This window comes from Megalobrama amblycephala, linkage group LG6 (assembly GCF_018812025.1).
Source record: "Megalobrama amblycephala isolate DHTTF-2021 linkage group LG6, ASM1881202v1, whole genome shotgun sequence".
NCBI lineage: Eukaryota > Metazoa > Chordata > Actinopteri > Cypriniformes > Xenocyprididae > Megalobrama > Megalobrama amblycephala.
Window position 1 is genome coordinate 362,202 of NC_063049.1, and position 21,941 is coordinate 384,142.

A 21,941-nucleotide genomic window follows, 5' to 3' on the forward strand; every position below is an offset into this window, starting at 1 on the left:
CACTGTAAAAAAATTTTTTTTTTGAAAAATTTTGGAAACTGACAATTAAATATTGACTCAACAAATTGCTTTCAAATAATTATCCCCAAACAAAAAGATGCGTTGGGGTAATGGTAGCTTATGGTCTAAAGGTAAAATAAAAAAAAATAGATTCACTGAACATATTAAATTGTGTTCAGCCAATTCATCAAGTAAAAGTGAAATATCTGTGTTTGCCGAACAAGCCTTGCGGAGGAAAAAACGCATGCGCATGCCAGACAGGCGCATGCACCTGAGAGAAACCGTTGGTATAGTGGATTCAAATGTATCTGCGCGGGAGAGTGAGGAGACTGAGGAGACTGAGGAGTCGATGCTGAAGTACGACGACAGAAGTTCAGACATCATTTGCAAAAAGATTTTTCTTCATTTAAGTTATGGTGAGTACTGAAATATGTATTTATTAAGTCTTGTTTACGTTAAACCGAGTGCAGGTCTCAATGTTTCAGCATAAAACCGTAAAACATGGGCATTAATGTTACACTACCGCGGCCATTACACTAGCATTGGGTAAGGTTAAACGAATTAACGACTCTCCGAATGTTTTACTTGAGGACATAGTATATTGTAATGTCTGAAAAATGACAGACAAGGGAAGCTCTATTTCCGAACTTTTAATCAGAACGAAGACAGTCTATGAGATGAACACTGTTCCGGACCTCCGAACTATGCTCCGAACTTTGTTAAAGGATTAGTTCACTTTTAAATATGCTTTTCCTGATAAATTTACTCACCCCCATGTCATCCAAGATGTTCATGTCTTTCTTTCGTCAGTCGAAAAGAAATGAAGGTTTTTGAGGAAAACATTCCAGGATTTTTCTCCATATAGTGCATTTCAGTGGCTACCAACAGGTTGAAGGTCAAAATTACAGTTTCAGTGCAGCTTCAAGAGCTTTAAACGATACCAGATGAGTAATAAGGGTCTAATCTAGTGAATCGATCGGTCATTTTCGAAAAAAATACAACCGTTTATGCTTTATAAACAAAATATTCCCTTGAACGTACTTTCCGCTTCCGCATTCTTCATAACGCTTACGCTGAATGTCCTACGCCTTCCCTATTCAACTTACGGAAAAAAACTAAACTGGCGCCGCATTCGTTCAGAATGATTAGACCCTTATTACTCATCTGGTATCGTTTAAAGCCCTTGAAGCTGCACTGAAACTGCAGTTTGGACCTTCAATCTCTTGGTAGCCATTGAAATGCACTATATGGAGAAAAATCCTGGAATGTTTTCCTCAAAAACCTTCATTTCTTTTCGACTGACGAAAGAAAGACATGAACATCTTGGATGACATGGGGGTGAGTAAATTTATCAGGAAAAGTGTATTTAAAAGTGGACTTATCCTTTAACCCCATCACTGCCGGTGCAAAACAAACAGCAGTTTCACAACTATGAAGAGTCTGTGCGCTACAATATTTTCCATAGCCTACATAACATTGTATTTTGTAGAATAACAGTGAATTCACGCCTTGGTTTCATGATAGCCTTTTATAAACTAATTTAGCCCGATACTAATATCTCATTTTCTATTTATTGAACTAAATAATTTTGTCAAACTACATTGTGATTATGTTAAATGTATGAGACACTAGGTATTAGTTATATGTTTCTGTTATAACTTTTTTTTTCTCTCAATGTAGCCAAACATCGTAGGTCTGACTCAACGGAACGACTAACGTTACGACTTTCACAGTGAGTATTTAAAAGTTTTTATTGCATATTTGTTCATACCATATTCGTGTCAAATACCCTTAGCTCTTATGATATTTAAATTGTGTTAAACTGCTTTATTGAGAGCCGCCATGAGACGCTTCTAAAATTTGTGACACTGTAATTCAGGCTGCATAATTTACAAAGTGGTTGGCCATTTTGTGTTACACCCGTTTGACACATAGGGCTGTGACGATAACCGCATTACCGCATAACCGCGGTGATAAGATGTCGACCGCGGTGTTTAGGTCATCACCGCACTCTTTTTTTTTTTTCTTTTTATTATTTGCTAGTGAAAGTTACAGGAATGCATATGGTGTGTTATATGAAGTACAAACAATTTGTCATTGTTTGCCAATTTACTGTCTTCTGTCCCGGCAGCATCTGCAGTATTTCCTCTGTGTTTTTTTTTTTTTGCAAGGTGGTGGGGGTGTCTGCCGAACGAACAGCAATAGCAGAACGAATTTGTCAAACGTTTTAAACTCAACAAAATTCTGAAATGCATATAGCATGCTCACAGATGAAAATAACAGAGAACAAAACAGCGTTGAATGAAGTAGATTAGCGCCCTGCACAGTCCTCAAATATAGGCCCTCTCCAGTCTTTTTTTCCCCTTCTCCCAAAACAGCTTATATACTACTGTTTCAGCTATTAAAATAGTTCAGTTTTGTATGTAATGTAAAAATGGTTATATTTCGTTTCTTTTCTTTATAAAATTAATTTACAAAAACGTTTTGAGCATTTTTTTGTTAGTTAAATGTAAGTTGTTGTTTTTTTTTTTAAGTAGGCTAATGGCCAAGCGGCCAGCGGCAGACAATGAGTTGATCATAGCCTATGTTTTAATAAATTTAGCCTTCTCAAATCATAAGGACTTGTCTAAAATATAATCTATAGATATAAAACAGTTCAAGCATATCACAATGTTAGTTTAAATGTTTAACCTAAATAAATGTGCGCTCTTAGACGCATATCCAGTCGTTTGTACGGAGTGAAGCTGAAGCGGGCTCTGCAGGACATGGAGGCGTTAGCGAGATCTCTTGCATTTTTTTTTAACAGTGGAAACATCTTAAAATAGGCATTCATTTTTGCTCATAAAGGTAAGAGTAATATGTCATTCCAAACTGTAAAGGTCTACTTTTGTTCGTGTACACTCACAATATCAACAAAAAGTTGTGCTTACACAGGCATGACGAATATATATAGAAATCTTTAAATTACTACTTTAAAACGAAAATAGAAACTCTTTCATGTAATCCGTGCATTTCTCTCTAAAGGCACATTCAATGAGGAGATGGCTAGTCATTTTTTTTCATAACCATAATTGATGGATGTCTAAAATATAAAAATAAGGAAAGGCCTAAAACAGGCCCGATTAAAATTTGCGTTTTATTTTATAATTCGATACAATTAAAAAAAAAAAAAACACACAAATTATAATGGCATATATGTAAAACTTTGTCCTATAATCGTATAGCTGCTTATATATTCAGATTTTTATGTTGCTCTGTTCTGAATAGGCCTACCTTAAAATTTAAAGGATTTGCTGCAACGCAATTTTGTCTGATATATGAATATATTTACTAGCCTATTTTTTAATCCATACAGCAAATGCTTTAAAACAGCTTTCATATATAGCCTACATCTCAGGGCCGGATTTCCCGATAATGATTGATCTTAGCGCTTAAGAGCGTTTTCTACGAGGCATTTTGCTCAATGCATAACGGATGAGTTTGTTCATTCGTTGCAACACATTTTTTTTTGTGTTATCTCTTCAATGAATGAGGAATTCGTTGGGTCTTCTATGCAAGGAAACAATGCTAATACTTACAATGTTAGTTGTTAGTTCTTGTATGACATGGCTGTCTTTTCATACAGATTACATAAACAGAGAATGTTTGTTTTTGATTTGACTTGCACGATTTAAAACCTGACATTTCAACGTTTCTTTTTTTTTTTTTTTTTTTTTTTTTTTTAAGATTTATTTTTGGCGTTTTTGCCTTTATTATGATAGGACAGTGATCAGACAGGAAGCGAAGTGGGAGAGAGAGAGGGGGACGGGATCGGGAAAGGACCACGAGCCGGGACTCGAACTCGGGTCGCCCGAAGCGCATTAGCGCTACATGTCGGCGCACTACCCATGAGGCCACCGGCGCTGACCATTTCAACGTTTCTTTAGACATAAGTGTAATTTTTTTTTTCATTAGTATCCACTAAGTTACAGTTCATTTTCTGAGAACTATCAGATTGGAGTTCGTTCAGAGGGAGACGAGAGATCACGCATCATGTTAGTTTTCTTTATTTTACAAAAAGCACAACATTTTGTTTTTACTCTGAGTGTACACAAATGAAAGAAGATATTCCACAGATTAAAATGGTGTATAACTCTTAATTGTATGTGCAACATTGACGGAGTATTTTGAGTCTCTTTCACACTGGTAAGAAAAAAAAAAAAAACGCGGTGGTATCGCCGGCAATACCTCAGACCTCAGAGTGTTAAATAATAAAGAAGACCGACTGCTTTATTTCCATGTTCATTTACAAGCTGCATGCGTTCTTAAGTCATTATATTTCCACGGAGGTCGGGGGAGGGGGGTTGCGATTAACCGCCAAACCGCGGTGATATGTTGCGTCTTCACCGCGGTAAGAAAAATCCCATACCGTCACAGCCCTATTGACACATACTCCGTCTGCAGTACTTATGTGCGTGTTGCAGTACATGTATGGCAAGCTATAAGGCTCAGAATTACGTAATGTTAATTAAATCACTATTTATTAATAGCAATCTGTTAATTAATAATTAAATACTGTTGGGTTTCTCACACAAACCGATCATTTCATGTCAGACATCAATGTGTCAGTGACAGTATTTATACCTCAAATCAGCCGTCCCCACACCATCACTTCTGGTAAGTGAGGTCAAATTACACGATATGGCATAGAGATACGCACGAGAGATCACTTCTGCCGCTTGCATCCCATTGAGATACGCCATATTGTGTACATGACTTTGGAACAGAGTAGAGTTATAAATTATATTCAAATTAAATGCACATGTGTTAAAATTACTAGATTTACTAGAAATCAGATACATTTTAAATTAAAACTTACAACAGGCTTGACAAAAACAGCCGATTCTCATCTTTTCTTTTGTTTTAAAATCTTTTTTACAAGAAATTCTGCAGGTCATAAAGAAATTCGTTTTTCCACCTCCAAGAAAGGATGAGTGCTAACCATTATGTCACTAATGCCAGGTATAGTGTCATTTTCCTTGCTTTATCCAAGGAAAAAAGCCATGTGTTGACTTTGAAACAGTAGACTTTAAATTATGTGCATCTGTGGTGAAATTACTAGATTTTCACGTCAATACATGTTTATTTTAATGCGAACAATGTGCTGTCACTTTAATTCAGTGGGTCCAGCACAGCAAAAAATAGACTCAATGTGGAAACGCCGCACTGCTGCAGACATACCGCACCTGGAACACACTGCCGGACCGCATCCGCTTGCAGTGTGAAAGCTCTAACCGGTTAACATACGCACTGCAAATGGAGTATGTGTGAAACGGGCATTAGTCTGGGAACCAGTTTTGCCAAACCCCTCCCTCAGAAAATCTCTACAAACTTGAACAAATTTTATTTTATATAATTTTACATCTAATTAATTTTTTCTAAAGATTTCTAACTCTTTTTTTTTTTTTTAGATGTAACAGTAATTGATCAATATTACTCTGGGTCTTTTGCCCTTTCAGCAGTGTGGACTTGACTATCACCAGCATGCTGGTCACACAGTCCACAGTTTGCTATATTTTCCATTAGTTGCTGTACAGACTGCCTGACAACTTTTCCCCATTTAGCTCTATCTTTAGAAAGCCTTTTTTATGCAAAAGTATCAGCTATTAAATATTTCAGCTTTGTCATTTATTTATTTTGCAGGTTTAGAAAAAGTCCATGCAGTGCCGCTTCTGCAAGTTTTCATCACCTCACCAAGACCTAATTTTCAAGCACTACAGAACTTGCCATTGGTCAGTTAATGCAACTTCCTTTCCATGTTTACACCTAGAATGTGTTTGCATTTTCAAGACAATTGGAGCTTTAAAAACACATTTGTGGAGGGTACATCCAAAGACTGGCAACAAGGGGAATACCACATTTTCTTGTGACAACTGCGATTTTAGGGACATCTGCTCTCAATCAACATTTCTTCACCATTTAAGAGGACATCTTAAAAACCACGAGAGGGTTCATTGTCCATTTTTAAATTGTAATTTTATTAGCAACAGTTACCGTACATTCACATCTCATAAGAACAGGAAGCACAAATCCCATGGATTAAATGACTTCCGGACATCAGTTTGTCCTGAGAACAGGTGCAATGATGCGAGTCCATCTTCTTCCTTAGGATGTGCACCAAATTTAGACGAAGAAGTACAAGTGCATTTAGACGAAGAAGTACAAGTGCATACTACTGATACTCCTGATGATAACCCTGCAGAAACTAAGCAAGCACTTGAACATAAACTTGCAGCCTTGTTTTTGTGTATGCAAACACAACTACATGTGTCCAAAAGGGCCTCTCAGCATATCAGCAGTGCTGTAACTGATATTCTAACTATCTCCAAATCAAATACTTTGGCTGCAATCAAAGACATTCTGCAGTCACATAATTGTGATGTTGATCAGTCAGTTTTTACTGATATTGCACATGTTTTACATGAAACTGACCCATTTTTGACTGCTTGCTCTCACAACGGTATTCTTTCAACTGAATATAAACGAACCAACTACTTTAAACAAAAATTCCAAGTAACTGAACCAATTGAATATGTGTTCAGCAGGGCAGACAAACAAACATTTTTTTATGTTCCCCTTCTGAAAGTCCTGCAGACATTGCTTGATCAACCGGAGGTATTTGAGAAGACATTTACCACCAATGAAAGTGCCCACGGTGTTTATCAGTCTTGTTTTGATGGAAAATATTTCAAAGAAAATCGCCTTTTCAGTAGTCAGGATTTTTCACTTGTACTTGGGTTGTACGTTGACGACTTTGAAGTTGTCAACCCCTTGGGCACATCCCGCAAAAAATATAAACTAACTGCAGTTTATTGGGTCATCTTGAACTGGCCATCCCATAATCAATCAAGTCTCAATTCAATTCAGTTGGCACTGCTTGGGAAAAGTTCAGAAGTGAATGCAAATGGATATGAAGCCTTTTTTGACCCTTTGATAAAAGATTTAAAGTGTCTTGAGCAGGATGGCATCTTTGTTCAAAGGCTTGGAAAGAACGTTAGGGGAACAGTGTTCACTGTTTCTGCGGATAATCTTGGAGCACATGGACTTGCAGGGTTTCAAGAGAGTTTCAGGGTGGAGAAGTTCTGTCGCTTTTGTTTGGCATCTTTAAACGACATTCAAAACACAGAGGTGAAAGAAGGTATTTTTCAGCTAAGAAGTCCAGGACAACATGATTGCTGCATAACAGAGTTGAACAGCAGTGAGACTTTATCATCTGTGGATGGTGTGAAATCTGAATGTGTTCTCCAGAAACATCTTAAATTCTTCCACACCATTACTGGCTTCCCTCCAGATCTAATGCACGACCTTTTTGAGGGAATAGTGCCTTTTGAGATAAGTTTATGTCTGAAGAAATGGATTGAGTCTAAATATTTTACTCTTGAAGAGCTAAACAACAAAATCCACTCATTTCAATACTGCTTTTCTGACCAGGTCAACAGACCTCAAAAAATTCCAAAGACTTTTTCTTCAAAGAAAACAATTGGAGGAAACGCTCACGAAAACTGGACCTTACTAAGACTGATATCTCTGATGATTGGTGGTTTGGTGCCTGAGAGTGACAAGACATGGGATCTCATCATGGATTTGAAAGATATTGTCGAGCTTGTGGTAAGCCAAAAACTAACAGTGGAGGCTGTCTGGTATCTGGAAAGCAAGATTTCCTGCCATCGTGAGTTGTTTAAAGAGGTCTTTCCTGATGCATACTTGCGTCCAAAACATCACTTTCTTGAACACTATCCTCACCTGATCTGTTGCTTTGGTCCTCTAGTGGATCTGTGGACAATGCGCTTTGAGGCAAAGCACAGTTTTTTCAAGAAGGTTGTTCATGAAACACAGAATTTCAGAAACCTTCTCAAGACGTTATCCAACAAGCATCAACTCATGATGGCATGCACAATTGACTCGCATAGCTTTTTTAAAGCACCTCTACATGTCGAAAATGTTAAGGTACTTAAAATATCCTCTCTTGATGCAAGGCTGAGATTGGCAGTTGAGAACAAGTATGCAAACCAAACTTCCTTTTCTTTAACCACAAAGGCAACTGTACATGGAACCCAGTACAGTCGAGGAATGATTCTGTGTATTGGAAATGGAAATGGATTTCCAGAGTTTGGTCAGATTGATCATATCCTAATTTGTGGCACAGAGGTTGCATTCATTGTGCACAGACTTACCTCATGGTACATTGAACATTTCCGGGCATATGAGATAAATCAAAGTACGCACTGTGATGTTGCAATTGTGACTCCACAAGAGCTTGTTGATTTTTATCCTCTGGCTGCTTACAATGTTGGCGGAAGACGCATGGTTGTACCAAAGAGATTTTTACTTGGTTGATTACTTGGTTGTTCTAAACTTACCAATTCTGCTTATACTGTCCCCTGTCCTCCAGGTTGCAATGTTGCTGCGAGTCATTCTTTCACCTGACAACGTTAGAAAAATATCTGTGCCTACCCCATCCTCAGTAGAAGAACTTTGCACGTGTCTGTGTGAAAAATTGCAAATAGAGAAAGGCTTTACCATTCAGTATGAAGATCCAGATTTCAATAATCAACTTTGTAATCTGCATGACATCTCCGAGCTTCCACCAGAAAAAGCTACTTTGAGACTTCATTGGGAATTATTTTTAACCCCAATTTCAGTGCATTCTGAATTGACAGATCCCCTTGCAGATGCAGAAAGCACATTATCCGTCCAACCATCTACATCAGCAACTTCCTCAGATTCAACACAGGTCGCTTCTCTATTAAGGTCAGAACATTGGCCAAGCAAGTTTCCAATACCCTGCTTCTCCTATGATGTGGAACTAAAGCTTCAGAAAGCCAATGAGGAATACGAGAAAAATGGAAAGTCCTTAACTGTCTCAAGAGACATCTTGATGGAAGTGTTGGGCAAGTTGGCAGAAGCCATATACATATTTAAGGCATACCCAAAGGACACTGATTTGAAGAAGGTTGTATCTGCATTGATAGAGAAGCATCCCTGCCTTAAACGTCCTGGATCTGAAACTGGATGTGAAGGATGGACATTAAGTTTGAAGAACAAAATGCAGAATTACCGTCAAAAACTTCGTGAGCTTGGTTGTGCAGAATTGATACTGAATAGACGAGATGCATCCAAACAAACACTGAAAAGACCACGAAGATCTGAACTGAACTTTCTTCCTGACATTCCAACTGGTTCTGATGAAGAAGCTTTGGAGAATGAACGCAAATGGATGGAAGAAGAGGTGAAGAAGAAAGATGTGAACATGCGTGCTTTGAACACAAAGATGGATTTCACCTTCTCTCTTAGAAGACGTGAGGTTGTTGAAGATCAGCCTCTTGTATCAACACTCAAACAACGATGGCCAGCACTCTTTAATGAGGAACAGGTATGTTTTCTAAGGTCATATTGTACAGACAGTTGTTTTGTTTATTTGCTTGAACTCTCTCCTTTTTTCTTTCTCTTATGTTTCTCACATAGGTTTATGCAGAATTTAGAAGGATCAACCATTTAGACCTTAAATCCACATTCCTTACATCATTGGATAACAACTCCAGAGGCTTGCTGAAACTCTTCAGGGCAAAAGTAATACAGAGAGGCGATTGTGACTTGGAGACTTTGCTGGACAATCTAGATGAACAGGTAGGTCTTAATTTTTATTTAAAGGGATTGTTCACCCCAAAACGAAGATTATGTTGTCATTTACTCACCTTCATTTTGTTCCAAACTCATAAGAATTTTTTTTATCTTCAGAACACAGATGAAGATTTTTAATCAAATCTGAGAGATATGCCCCTTCATTGAAAGTCTGTTCACCCAAAGCTTTGACACTTCAAAGATACATTGATCAAAAATAAATCATTATGAGCCATTTAATCTGTGTTGTCGAAAGAGATTTGTTGCTTGATGCATGAGAACATTGGTTCTTGCAGAAGCTCAAACCAGAGCCATATTCAAGGGCTCTGGTTCAAATGTGCTGGCCTGGCATGCGAGAACCTTGTTGGTTCTAATATTTCGAGCAAGCATACTTCAGCTTCCTTGATCAAATTCCTTCCTTGTGTCACAGACACGTCAGGCTCCACCGTGCACCAACCACAACGCTCCCAATCACCGGAATACTAATCACCATCACCTGCACATCATTATCCCCTTCATCACCATCAGTATTTAAGAGCACTCACACCCTGCACTCACTGTCCGGTCTCGTTGAGCTATACTTACCTGTATGCTTACCTCAAGGACTCCCACGATCGCTACTTACCTGTCTCCTGTGCTACCTGATCTCCTAGTGTGTTCCTCGTCTGCGTGTGAGTGCTCCTCCATCTCCTGTGGTCTCCTGCTCCATCCAGTTCTGAGTCTCCACCATCTGCAATCACAAAAGGACAGTAACTATCACCAGACTTTACCATTGCTCACCTGCTTCACTCTGCTTACCATATCTGCTCACTGGTTATCAATAAAGACTACTTACCTTTTGTACATCTGTGTCCGACCCCTCTGTATCATAACAGAAGACCGGACCCAAACCGCTAAACCAGTATGAGCCAACAGGATCCCTTCCAAGCACTTGTGGATGCGCTACGCCGCACTCTGACCATCAATCCACCAACGCCATCCACAATCCCCTCTCCTTCACCGGCACCTGCAGTCACCACCGTCAACACAGCCCTATCTCCTTCTCCACCTGTGTACGCCAGTCCCATGGCCAAACCAGCGCCCTACTCAGGATCAGCGGAGGACTGCAGCGGTTTCCTGCTGCAGTGTGAACTGGTCCTGGAGATGCAGCCGCACCTATACCCGAACGACACAGCCAAAATTGCGTTCCTCATCTCTCAACTCAGCGGCAAAGCATTAAAATGGGCTGATTCTATCTGGTCACAACATGGCGCGGTAACTCAGTCATATTCAGCCTTCATTTCCCACTTCCGGGAGGTTTTCGGAAAACCCATCTCAGATTCGACTGCTGGTGAGAAACTTTACAATTTAAAACAAGGTTCCATGTCAATTTATGATTATGCTTTGCAATTCAGAACGCTGGCTGCCGTAAGTGGATGGAATGAACAAGCTTTGATCACGACTTACCGCCAAGGATTGGAGCCTCGGGTGTGACTGCATCTCGCTGCATACGAGGATTCCATCGGCCTAGAAAAGTTCATCCAGTTCTCCATCCGCTGCGCCACTCGTATGCAAGCGTGTCTTCAAGAACACCAGGACCAGTCATTCTCCGACTCTCTCCTCTGCCGGTCCGAACCCGTCAGCTCTCCAGAACCAGCCAATGAACCCATGGATATCGAGAACTCTCGTCTCACCCCCTCAGAACGAAGACGTCGGCTGACCCTGAACCTCTGTTTGTACTGCGGTATGCCGGGGCATGTCATCTCAGCATGCCCCACACGACCTCCTCGCCCAATGGTGAGTGCCATTCTTCCCTCTACTCATAAAATGAAACCACTCACCACTGTTGGCAACTTCATCTCCGGCGCCCTCTGCTGGCACCTCAACCTCAAGACCTCTCCGTCTCCGGTTGTCTACCAGATCAGTTCCATAACGGGAAAACCTCTCAGCCGAAAACATGTGCGCCGTGTGGTGGGACCCCTTCAACTGCAAGTCGGACTTCTTCACGTGGAGACCATTCATCTGCTGGTTCTGGAGGAATCCACCGCTGACGTGGTTCTATGGTTGGAGCAGCACAACCCGACCATCTCCTGGAAGACCGGCGAAATCCTGAAGTGGGGCGAGGCCTGTTTCTCTCACTGCATCTCTACGCTTCCTGTTCCACGAGCTCTTTCCAACGAACTTCCAATCTGTACAACCTCCATCGAAAGTCCAGTCGAGAAACATTCCATCGACATCCCTGAGTGCTACGCCCCCTTCAGCGACGTCTTCTGCCCCAGAGAGCCTCTAAGCTGCCTCCACACCGGCCATGGGACTGTGCCATCAATCTGCTTCCGGGTGAACCAGTGCCAAAGGGTAAGATATACCCACTTTCCATCCCGGAGGAGTACATCAAGGAGGCCCTCGACCAAGGTTACATTCGTCCATCAACGTCCCCTGCTGCATCCAGCTTCTTTTTCGTGGCCAAAAAGGACGGAGGCTTGAGGCCCTGCATAGACTACAGAGCCCTCAATAAGATCACCATCAAGTTCCGTTACCCCCTTCCTCTCGTCCCAGCGGCCCTGGAACATCTCCGTGGTGCCACTGTGTTCACGAAGCTGGACCTCCGCAATGCGTACAACCTCATCCGGATACGTGAGGGGGACGAGTGGAAGACCGCCTTCATCACGCCCACCGGCCACTACGAGTACCATACTACAGTACGAGTCATGCCGTATGGTCTGGTCAACGCCCCCTCCGTATTCCAGGACTTCATTCATGAGGTGCTCCGGGAGTTCCTCAACCGATTCGTTCTGGTGTACATCGACGACATCCGAAAAACCTGAACCGATCATTCCAAGTTCCCTCATCGTAAGCCCCATCACATGGTCGGAGGAGACCATACCCTCCACGAACCCTCCGCCGGGTTGCCCACCAGGCTTGCTCTTCATCACCGGGTCACGACGCACTCAAATCATCCACTCAGCCCACACGTCACTTGGCACTGGTCAATGGAACCCTCTCGTTGCTTAAACAACGCTTCTGGTGGCCCAACATGGCGGCAGACGTCAGAAGGTACGTGCAGGGCTGCAGGGAGTGCGCCACCTCCACCAGGTTCACGTCACCTACCAGCCGGCAAGCTCCTTCCTCTGCCCGTTCCAACCCGGCCCTGGTCACACCTAGGAGTGGACTTCATCACCGACCTTCCAGCCTCCGATGGATTCACCTGCATTCTGGTTATCATCGACTGCTTCTCCAAGTTATGTCGTCTTATCCCTCTGAAAGGACTAACTACTGCTATGGAAACAGCTGAACTGTTATTCAACCATGTGTTCCGGTACTTCGGAATTCCAGAAGACATTGTGTCCGATAGAGGACCACAGTTTATTTACCGTGTCTGGAAGGCCTTCCACTCACTCCTAGGTGTGGCCGTCAGCTTAACATCTGGATACCACCCACAGTCGAACGGGCAGACAGAAAGGAAAATCCAGGAGATCGGCCGCTTCCTCCGTACCTTCTGTCAAGACCACCAGAACTCCTGGAACCAGTACTTGGGTTGGGCCGAGTACGCGCAGAACTCCCTACGTCAACCCACTACAGGACTTACACCATTCCAATGCGTACTCGGGTACCAACCCCCACTGTTCCCCTGGGATGGGGAACCCTCCAACGTGCTAGCAGTGGATTACTGGTTCCGGGAGAGCGAGAGGGTATGGGATTCAGCACACCATCAACTGCAAAGAGCCCTGCGCAGACGCAGAATGACAGCCGACCTTCGCCGTTCCGACACTCCAGTCTACCAGCCGGACAGAAGGTCTGGCTGTCTACAAGGGACATCAGGCTGCGTCTGCCCTGCAGAAAGCTGAGTCCCAGATTCATTGGCCCCTTCAAGATCATCAAGCAGATCAATCCAGTCACTTACCAGCTCCAGCTCCCACCAGGTTACCGCATTCACCCCACATTCCACGTGTCCTTATTCAAACCTCACCATCCTTCTGTTTCCTCCTCCACAGGGCCTGACGTGGCAGCCGCCGAGCCTCCCCCTCCACTCATCCTAGAGGACGGAACAGCCTACGAAGTACACGAGATCTTGGACTTCCAACGCCGTGGTGGTCCAATACCACCACTTCCAATACCTCGTAGACTGGGAAGGTTATGGCCCTGAGGAACGCTCCTGGGTTCTAAGAAATGACATCCTCGATCCCAACCTACTCCAAGACTTCCACAGTAACCACCCTGACAGACCTGCCCCGCGTGGAAGAGGACGGCCACCACGACGTCGGGGCCTCAGGAGCGGGCCGTGGAGGGGGGGGTACTGTCACAGACACGTCAGGCTCCACCGTGCACCAACCACAACGCTCCCAATCACCGGAATATTAATCACCGTCACCTGCACATCATTATCACCTTCATCACCATCAGTATTTAAGAGCACTCACACCCTGCACTCACTGTCTGGTCTCGTTGAGCTATACTTACCTGTATGCTTACCTCAAGGACTCCCACGATCGCTACTTACCTGTCTCCTGTGCTACCTGATCTCCTAGTGTGTTCCTCGTCTGCGTGTGAGTGCTCCTCCGTCTCCTGTGTTCTCCTGCTCTATCCAGTTCCGAGTCTCCACCATCTGCAATCACAAAAGGACAGTAACTATCACCAGACTTTACCATTGCTCACCTGCTTCACTCTGCTTTCCATATCTGCTCACTGGTTATCAATAAAGACTACTTACCTTTTGTACATCTGTGTCCGACCCCTCTGTATCATAACACCTTGTTAGCTGACCAGTAGGGGTGTGACAATACAGGGTTAGTTCACCCCAAAATGAAAATTATGTCATTAATTACACACCCTCATGCCATTCCAGACTTGTTAGATTTTCATTTGTCTTCAGAACACAAATTAAATGAAATCTGAGAGAATGTCTGTTTGTTTATACATTTACAAATGTTATTAATCAGATGTTATTATTTTCATTTCCTTGTACAGATGGCAGACTTAACTGTGCAGAGAAGGGCTACTGCTCTTCGGGGTCTTCCTTTTTATTTCAAGGAACATGGAACCATATGCAAGACTATTCTGGTAATTTTTTTTATATTCTCTACTGTTCTTTGAAAATTAATGGGATCATGTTGTTTTGTCACTGCGTGTCGCTGGCAGTGTGAATGGGACTAACCTCCCTCAAAAGGCATTTTCTCCACCTAGTCACCCATAAATCTTGTACCCTCTAGTCACCTATCTAGTCACCCTAGCAAATCTCCTCCATTAAATCAGGTGCTTATGACTTAAGTATAAATAAATTAATAAATACATAAATGCATAATTTAATAAATAAATAAATGTAGAAATGCATAAATAAATGAATAATTAAATAATAAAATTCTAAAATAGATAAATGCAGCTATGCATAAATGAATGAATACATGAATAATTTTGTCCAAAGAATATTTTTTTAAATTGCGCTATGTTTGTACCATTTGTGTTATACTACATTTATGTATTTCTACATTTATTTATTTTACCAGTCAGAACAACCGTTTCTGTTAGGACCACTGGCTCAGCTGTTGCTGGATGTAGCTGACCAGCTTGAAAACAGTATGTTTCTCCAGTTTATATCTGATAGGTTGGTAAAATAATAAGTAGCTAAATGAATAGCTGATATACAGTACTGTGCAAAAGTCTTAGGCATGTTGGTATTTTCATACAAAAAGTTTTTAAGCCAGTTATTTATATCTTTTACTGTAGTGTGTCATTTCCAAACATTCATTTTGCAATTAATTGTAATAATCCAGTGAGATTTTTGTATGCATAAAGAGTCTGACAATAGTCTCTATGCTCCACATGGAGATCTGATCTCATCTTCATTGAGTCTGTCTGTGATTACATACAAAACTGAGATGGACTAAATCCAGAAGAACTGTGACACTTGAGGAAACCTTCCTGCAAAACTACATGAATAGGTGTAAGAATAGTTGCAGGTGACAAAAGCAGTGTTTCCCACAGGATTTTGTGAGACTGTGGTGGGTGGACACCAGTCCCTCTATGGGGGTCTGGGGGCATGCCCCCCCTGGAGGAAAATTTTGTACATTTTAAATTTAAATGCATAAATCTGGTGCATTCTGAGACCAAAATTTAAGTGATTAGATCAATGAAGAAATTTGTTATCTTGTAAACAATTTTGTGCTCTAATAGTAATTTATTTATTGGTGATGGCAGGGCACATTAGTCACGTACACAACATATAGTAGGCTAAATGATAGGTAATATGTGGTCAAACATGTAGAGTATACATTTAATCCATTAAAAAATATGTAGCAAAAGAGGTTACCTTTGTTGAATTAATTTATTTATAGAATAATTAGTGGAGGGATGTATCTACAGATCTGTATTTGTAAAACTAATGGCCACTCTTTGATTTGTTAAACACAATCCAGAATGCACTAAACACACTACTTCATTATAGAAAAAAATAACAAATGAATAAAAATATATAATCATAAGCTGACCAATAAATAAATAAATAATCTAGGTGACTATATAATTCAGCAGCAAAAAGTATGCTAGCCTAATTCTTGAAAAAAAACTTTGCACAGTAATTTTATAAAATCTGAATGTTAATAAAGTTTAAAATTACTATATGCATTCTTATGAAAGGAAAAAAAAAAAACATTTACATTTGATTTATATATTAATGTAAAGACATATGTATTTATAATAATCTAAGATTAAAATACATTTAAAAATTTATTTTAAATGTATTGAGCAGCTGTTTAATGAGAACAAAATAGGCTATTGATAAGAACGAAAGAACAAAATAGGCTATTAATAATCTTTCAGTGTGCAAAACCATGATAATATGAAACGCTTCAAAACAGCAGCAAAAAAAAACGCTAATGCACATCCCGGGTGCATAATGATGTGCTTGAAGCAATATCGAGTCAGAGCACGCAGTTGCGCAGCGCATTGAAAAGTTCACGGCACAAAGATAACCCCTGTGTATATCTGCAACTAAGACTTTATTGATCGTATGTTTCTTTTCAGTTTTAAATACCAGTTATTGTGCTTGTGACACCAATTCATAGTCCTTGTGTTGTGCGATCTAACTGTAGCCAGTATGACATCGTTCAGAAACAGCAATAAACTCCAGCAAGATTGTCATTTTATGCAAATCCACAGCCCTTTATCTACATATCAAGTATTATAATGGGAATATATCATATTGGAGAGTTTTACCGTGCAGACTGTCGTTACCGAACGCGATGCGCTGTTTGAGTGCTGAACAGAGAATGATTGACAGCTGCAGCGGAGAGAAGACGAGTTTCTTTGAACTTAAATTTAACAATGTACATATTCTTCCGTCCTCACATGAAGCTATGGAATGGCTTCAGATGAGTTTGAATATAGTGCACAAAAACTTAATTGGTGCAAGTCTATTTCTGTTGCCCTATGACTCAATTATCAGTCGATTATTTAAATATCGCGACAGGCGTACTTTGAGACTGTGGCGGGACAAATTAGAATGTGGCGGGCCGCCACAGTCTAGTCAATGTATCGGAAACACTGCAAAAGCCATTTCAAACGCAAAGGGTGCTCACTACAAATATCGTTTTGATTTAGTTAATAAAAGTTAATTCATAAATAAAAGCTATTTATGTTATTATTTTTGACAGCATTCTCACTTTAAAGCATTCTGATAAGTGCCCAAACTTCACAGTACTATAGTTTTGCAGGTAGGTTTCCTCAAGTGTCTGGGAGACGCTGCCTTAGTTTTTCTGGATTTAATCTGTCTCAGTTTTTTTCTGTTTCTTCATGTAATCACAGACAGACTCGATGATGGTGAGATCAGATCATACCGGCTGCTATCAGACTTCTTGTGCATAAAAAAATACACAATTAATTGAAAAATGAATGTTTGGAAATGTAAACTGATATTTCCTACTGACACACTACAGTAAAAGATATAAATAACTGGCTTAAAAACATTTTCCGTGTGAAAATATCAATGTGTCTAAGACTTTTGCACAGTACTGTACATCAGATATACTAATCAGACCGTTTTTGTGTAGAATTATTGGCAAATTTGCCTCCTACGTCACTTGCTTCCAGACATCCAGTGGACAGTAGATTTCTACAGCAAGATTTTAAAATGCTAAATTACTGAGCTACGCTATAACTAGGGATTGATGGTTTTTAGTCGAAAGAAAAATGGAAAATTTTAGTGGCAGAAAAATAAATGCACAAAATATCTTAAGCCCCCCTTCCATCAGTGCTTGCACAGTTTCACTGTAACTGTTATCAAAGGACAATTGTATCAGCCCATCATAACAACGAATAAACCAATAAATATAATAAGAAAAGCTCAAAAGAAGCAGACAGAAAATGACAAGCGGTTAAATAATAATAGTTGTATAACATCAGTGCTTGCACACACTTTCACCTCAGCCATTATCCAACCCTTATGGTTGACTATAAAACAACATAAAGCGCAGTCCCATGTATCAATCAGGTTTTGTCATTTACTGCTTATGGCACCTAATTCTACACAAAAACGGTCTGAATAATATATCTGCTAGTTATTATTTTATGAACCTATCAGATATAAACTTTGTAATTCTTTGTTAAAATTTGTAATACATGCATGGCCAAATTAAACCAGGGGGAACCACCATGAAATCTTTCAGAACAACAATCCTAATTAGACACTAGTGTTGTCAAAAAAAATATTACTTCGATACATATTGATACTAAAAATATCTGAAATGGTTCCAATACACTTTCTCTGCAGTATTGATACACCTGTTTCAGCTGCACGTTCTCACTCTTTCTTCTCTCCGATGGTGAAGTGACATTCACTCTTCTCATTTGCTCTGAATAGTTGAAATAGTGCTTGTATTGTGAATCCTTTTAGTCATTCCTACAAGTTTCATGCTCACACCAAAAGCATGTGCACCACTGATCTATATAAGTGGCATGCACAAAGCCTTCTGTCAGGTAGCTTTTGAGTTGCAAGTACCAAAATGAGTGGTTTGCTCCGCTTAAACAGTCAAATACACACAAAATTGTAAACGCCTGTATTGGTGAGTGGTCAGTTAAGCCATCAGTTTTGGAATGTAAATGGTTGTGAAAGATAATGCATGTTGTGTAACTGTATATTGGATCCGTGCATAAGCTCTTAAAGAGACAGCAGTCTAATAAGCCTGCTGCTGTCTGTCATGTTAATCAAAGAGAAAAAGACAAATCAAATCACTCTACTCTTGACTGAATAAATTTTGTAAGTGTAAGCATTCATCTGTATTTAATTTTTACAATGAAGACTAACCAGGGTTATTTTACATCTGATTACTTTGATTTATGTAGTATTTCTTAGTTCTCATCTTATTATTGACTTTTTTTATGAAAATGAAATTTTGCAATTTTTTTTTGTACATTCTGTCAATTATATTTCTTAGAAGTCTGTATCAGCCGGTCACACTATATATTTTAAAGTGGGAACTTTTTAATATTTTATTAAATAGCGAGAATATGGGGAATGAAGATGTTTTGTATTGTTCTGGATTTATTCACTATCAGTATTAATATTGCTATTTTATACTTTTTACAGAGTTCAGAGGCATTGGAGCATCACAAAGTTGGAATGAAAATGGGAATTCTTGAAGTGGTGAGCAGCAACAGTTCCACTTCAAGATCCCTCTCCGATGTGGTAAATGTTGCAATTGTCCTTGAAGAGGAAGTTGTCCTGGAAAACATGGGAGACTTTGTGAGTGCGTTCATTGTCCTCTTTGGCATGCTCTACGCACTTAACATGGAGTACAACAAGGACTTAAGATATACTTTTGAATTCATTCAGAAGGTCTTTTTGAACATGGGAACTGAGTGCAGCAAAAAAGTGCAAACTCTGATGAGCAAATTATTGGAAAACTAAGTGAAATTTCACTTAACCCTCACGGGAGAAGTACCCTTAAGCTCAAAGTACCTTTTGTGAGAATGTTTTTTGCTGCTTTCTATATATCTGTAAATGTGTTTACATGCTTAATATTTGATGAGTAAGATGCAGTTTCATGAGCTCATATTAAGATGAAATTAACTATAATAAACTAAACACAACCCTGAAGTAATTTTTTACTTCAGACTTTTGCAGCGTTTCAAATATTTGTAAATGTTTTACAAAAATTCAAGTAAATTTACACTGAATATTTAAAGTAACCCTCTCCTGTTACTTGCATTTTATGTTGTGTTGACGTTTTTGCACTTTAGCAAATATTAACATAATATTTTAAATTATTTAAATGTTTAATATTGTTAGTGCAGTTTCATAAATGTAGTACCTAAATACCAAAATGTCAGTGAAATTTCTCTAAACACTGATAATACATGTTTTTTAAATAATTGTTTTGTTAATGTAAGATCTAAGGTCTAATGAGTTTTGTGTATCTTGGAATCCTGAATTGAAATGCATGATTTTTATCTACTAAGGTCTACTGTGCAGAAATGTTCAATGTATTTACCATTTAAGGTATTTTCACAATACTGTTGTAGATTTAATAAAATGTATTAAATAAAATGTGGCAGTATGGCTTGAGTGTTTAATATATATATATATATATTTTTTTTTTTTTTTTTTTTGGGGCAACGGGGAATAAACAATACAGTGAAGTTGCTTTACTAATATAAATTTACCAAAATACATTTTTAGTTTAGGTAAAACTAAAAAGGAATGCTACTACAATTTAAAATGTATAATTGGGCCAATAACATGGGTTGGTAAACTAATTTCTTTTCAATTGTTTTAACGAATTATTTCTCATTGAGCCAATGTTAACAGACTATTGCTACAATTGATAAAATTACATTTACAGAATTTCACTTGGGCCAATTGAAAATTTTAGATGTGACCAGTCACTAGAAAATTTTGAGTTGGGAAGATTATAAATTTTTTACAGTGTACAATGTCATTTATGTCAGGCAAATACATAGGGCAAACGCTTGAGGTCCTATGTGCTTAAAAACTAAAGAAGTCAATTGGTAGCGGTAGATTGTTAAACTATTATGGATTTAAATCGGATTGTAGGTTTTTATTTCTATTTGGGTTTGCAATACAGAGAGATTCTCGAAGTTCTTAGCCATCAGCATGGCATAATAATGTGTCTTAGAACTCTCCAAAACATACTGAGGAAGAATAGGCTTTGTCGGAGGAAGAACTTTACTGACGTGTTAGATGTTGCTTACTTTGTTAATCAGCAGATTGAAACGTCGGGCCAGATGGCTGGCTATCGGATGATGCACCTGAAGTGCATTCAAGAGGGACTTGTTGTGAAAAGAGAAACGGTCAGATTGCTCTTAAATGTTTTGGATCCAGTTGGAGTGGCTCACAGGCGAGCGAGAAAACTGCGACGGAGGAGATACCACAACCCTGGGCCAAATTTCATGTGGCATCTCGATTCATATGATAAATTAAAACCGTATGGCCTCTGCATAAATGGATGTGTAGACGGGTTTTCACGGCATCTGATGTGGTTGAAAGTCTCTTTTACAAATAGCGACCCAAAGGTGATTGCATCATACTACATTGAAACCGTGAAAGAAAGGCGAGGATGCCCTCAAAGGATCCGTGCTGATCGTGGAACAGAGAACGTCGCTGTTGAACAGATGCAAATGTTCCTTCGACGTGCTGCTACAGATGACTTCGCCTACCACCGCAGTTTCATTTACGGTTCGAGTAATCACAACCAAAGGATTGAAAGCCTTTGGGGTATACTGCGCAAGGAAAATGTTCAGTTTTGGATGAATTTCTTTCAAACTCTAAAAGAAGAAGGGCGTTTTACTGGGGATTTCCTTGATCGATCACTTGTACAGTTTTGCTTCATGAGGATTCTGCAGGTAAGTTAAACTTTCAACTTTGTTTATACATTAATATACAACACGATCATGAGAATGCGTATCAGTAGTACGAGTGTGTAATCTCGTAGAATATATACGCCAAAATGAGTTTTGGCGTGCTTATTGTACGCAGTTTTTCGCGTGCATATTTATGGCGTATATATAACACGCTCTTCGTACGTATAATATGCCATAAAGTGCGTATCATATGCACGCGAAAAACTACGTACCATAAGCACGCCAAACTCATTTTGTCATATATTCTACGAGATTACAAACTACTATTGATACGCATTTTCGTGTGATCGGCCTCTAATATAAGTGATCGGAAAACCAAACAGACCATATAATAAAGAACAATAAATTAAATGTCATGACATTTGTTACGGACTTCACTCCACACGCGACGTTCTTGTTTTTTTTTTTTTTTTTTTTTTGGTTCCTATTTA

At 39.6% G+C, this 21,941-nt stretch overlaps 1 protein-coding gene across 9 annotated transcripts; it reads left to right on the plus strand.

Moving 5' to 3' along the window:
* Positions 1–26: 26 nt before the first annotated feature.
* On the plus strand, positions 27–20,176 carry LOC125269563. 9 transcript variants are annotated; one of them, XM_048192454.1, is made up of 7 exons: positions 32–416; positions 1,681–1,732; positions 5,683–5,771; positions 8,432–9,412; positions 9,505–9,666; positions 14,605–14,697; positions 19,217–20,176. In XM_048192454.1, exons 4-7 carry the CDS (start codon positions 8,438–8,440, stop codon positions 19,535–19,537), a joined length of 1,551 nt encoding a protein of 516 aa, XP_048048411.1. In that variant the 5' UTR covers positions 32–416; positions 1,681–1,732; positions 5,683–5,771; positions 8,432–8,437; the 3' UTR covers positions 19,538–20,176. The 9 variants fall into 9 exon arrangements, 7 of the variants coding, with proteins under 7 accessions (XP_048048413.1, XP_048048416.1, XP_048048415.1 ...); XR_007185155.1 differs by lacking the exon at positions 8,432–9,412 and having other exon boundaries at positions 27–416; XR_007185154.1 differs by having other exon boundaries at positions 27–416; positions 1,681–1,717; positions 5,683–9,412.
* Positions 20,177–21,941: the final 1,765 nt, after the last annotated feature.

Bases quoted from the DNA above. Each gene is read 5' to 3' on its own strand.
- LOC125269563 (XM_048192453.1), top strand. From the start codon at position 8,327: ATGTTGGCGGAAGACGCATGGTTGTACCAAAGAGATTTTTACTTGGTT. The intron at 9,413-9,504 runs GTATGTTTTCTA...TTTCTCACATAG, and splicing joins CACTCTTTAATGAGGAACAG to GTTTATGCAGAATTTAGAAG. The intron at 14,698-19,216 runs GTAATTTTTTTT...TACTTTTTACAG, and splicing joins CCATATGCAAGACTATTCTG to AGTTCAGAGGCATTGGAGCA.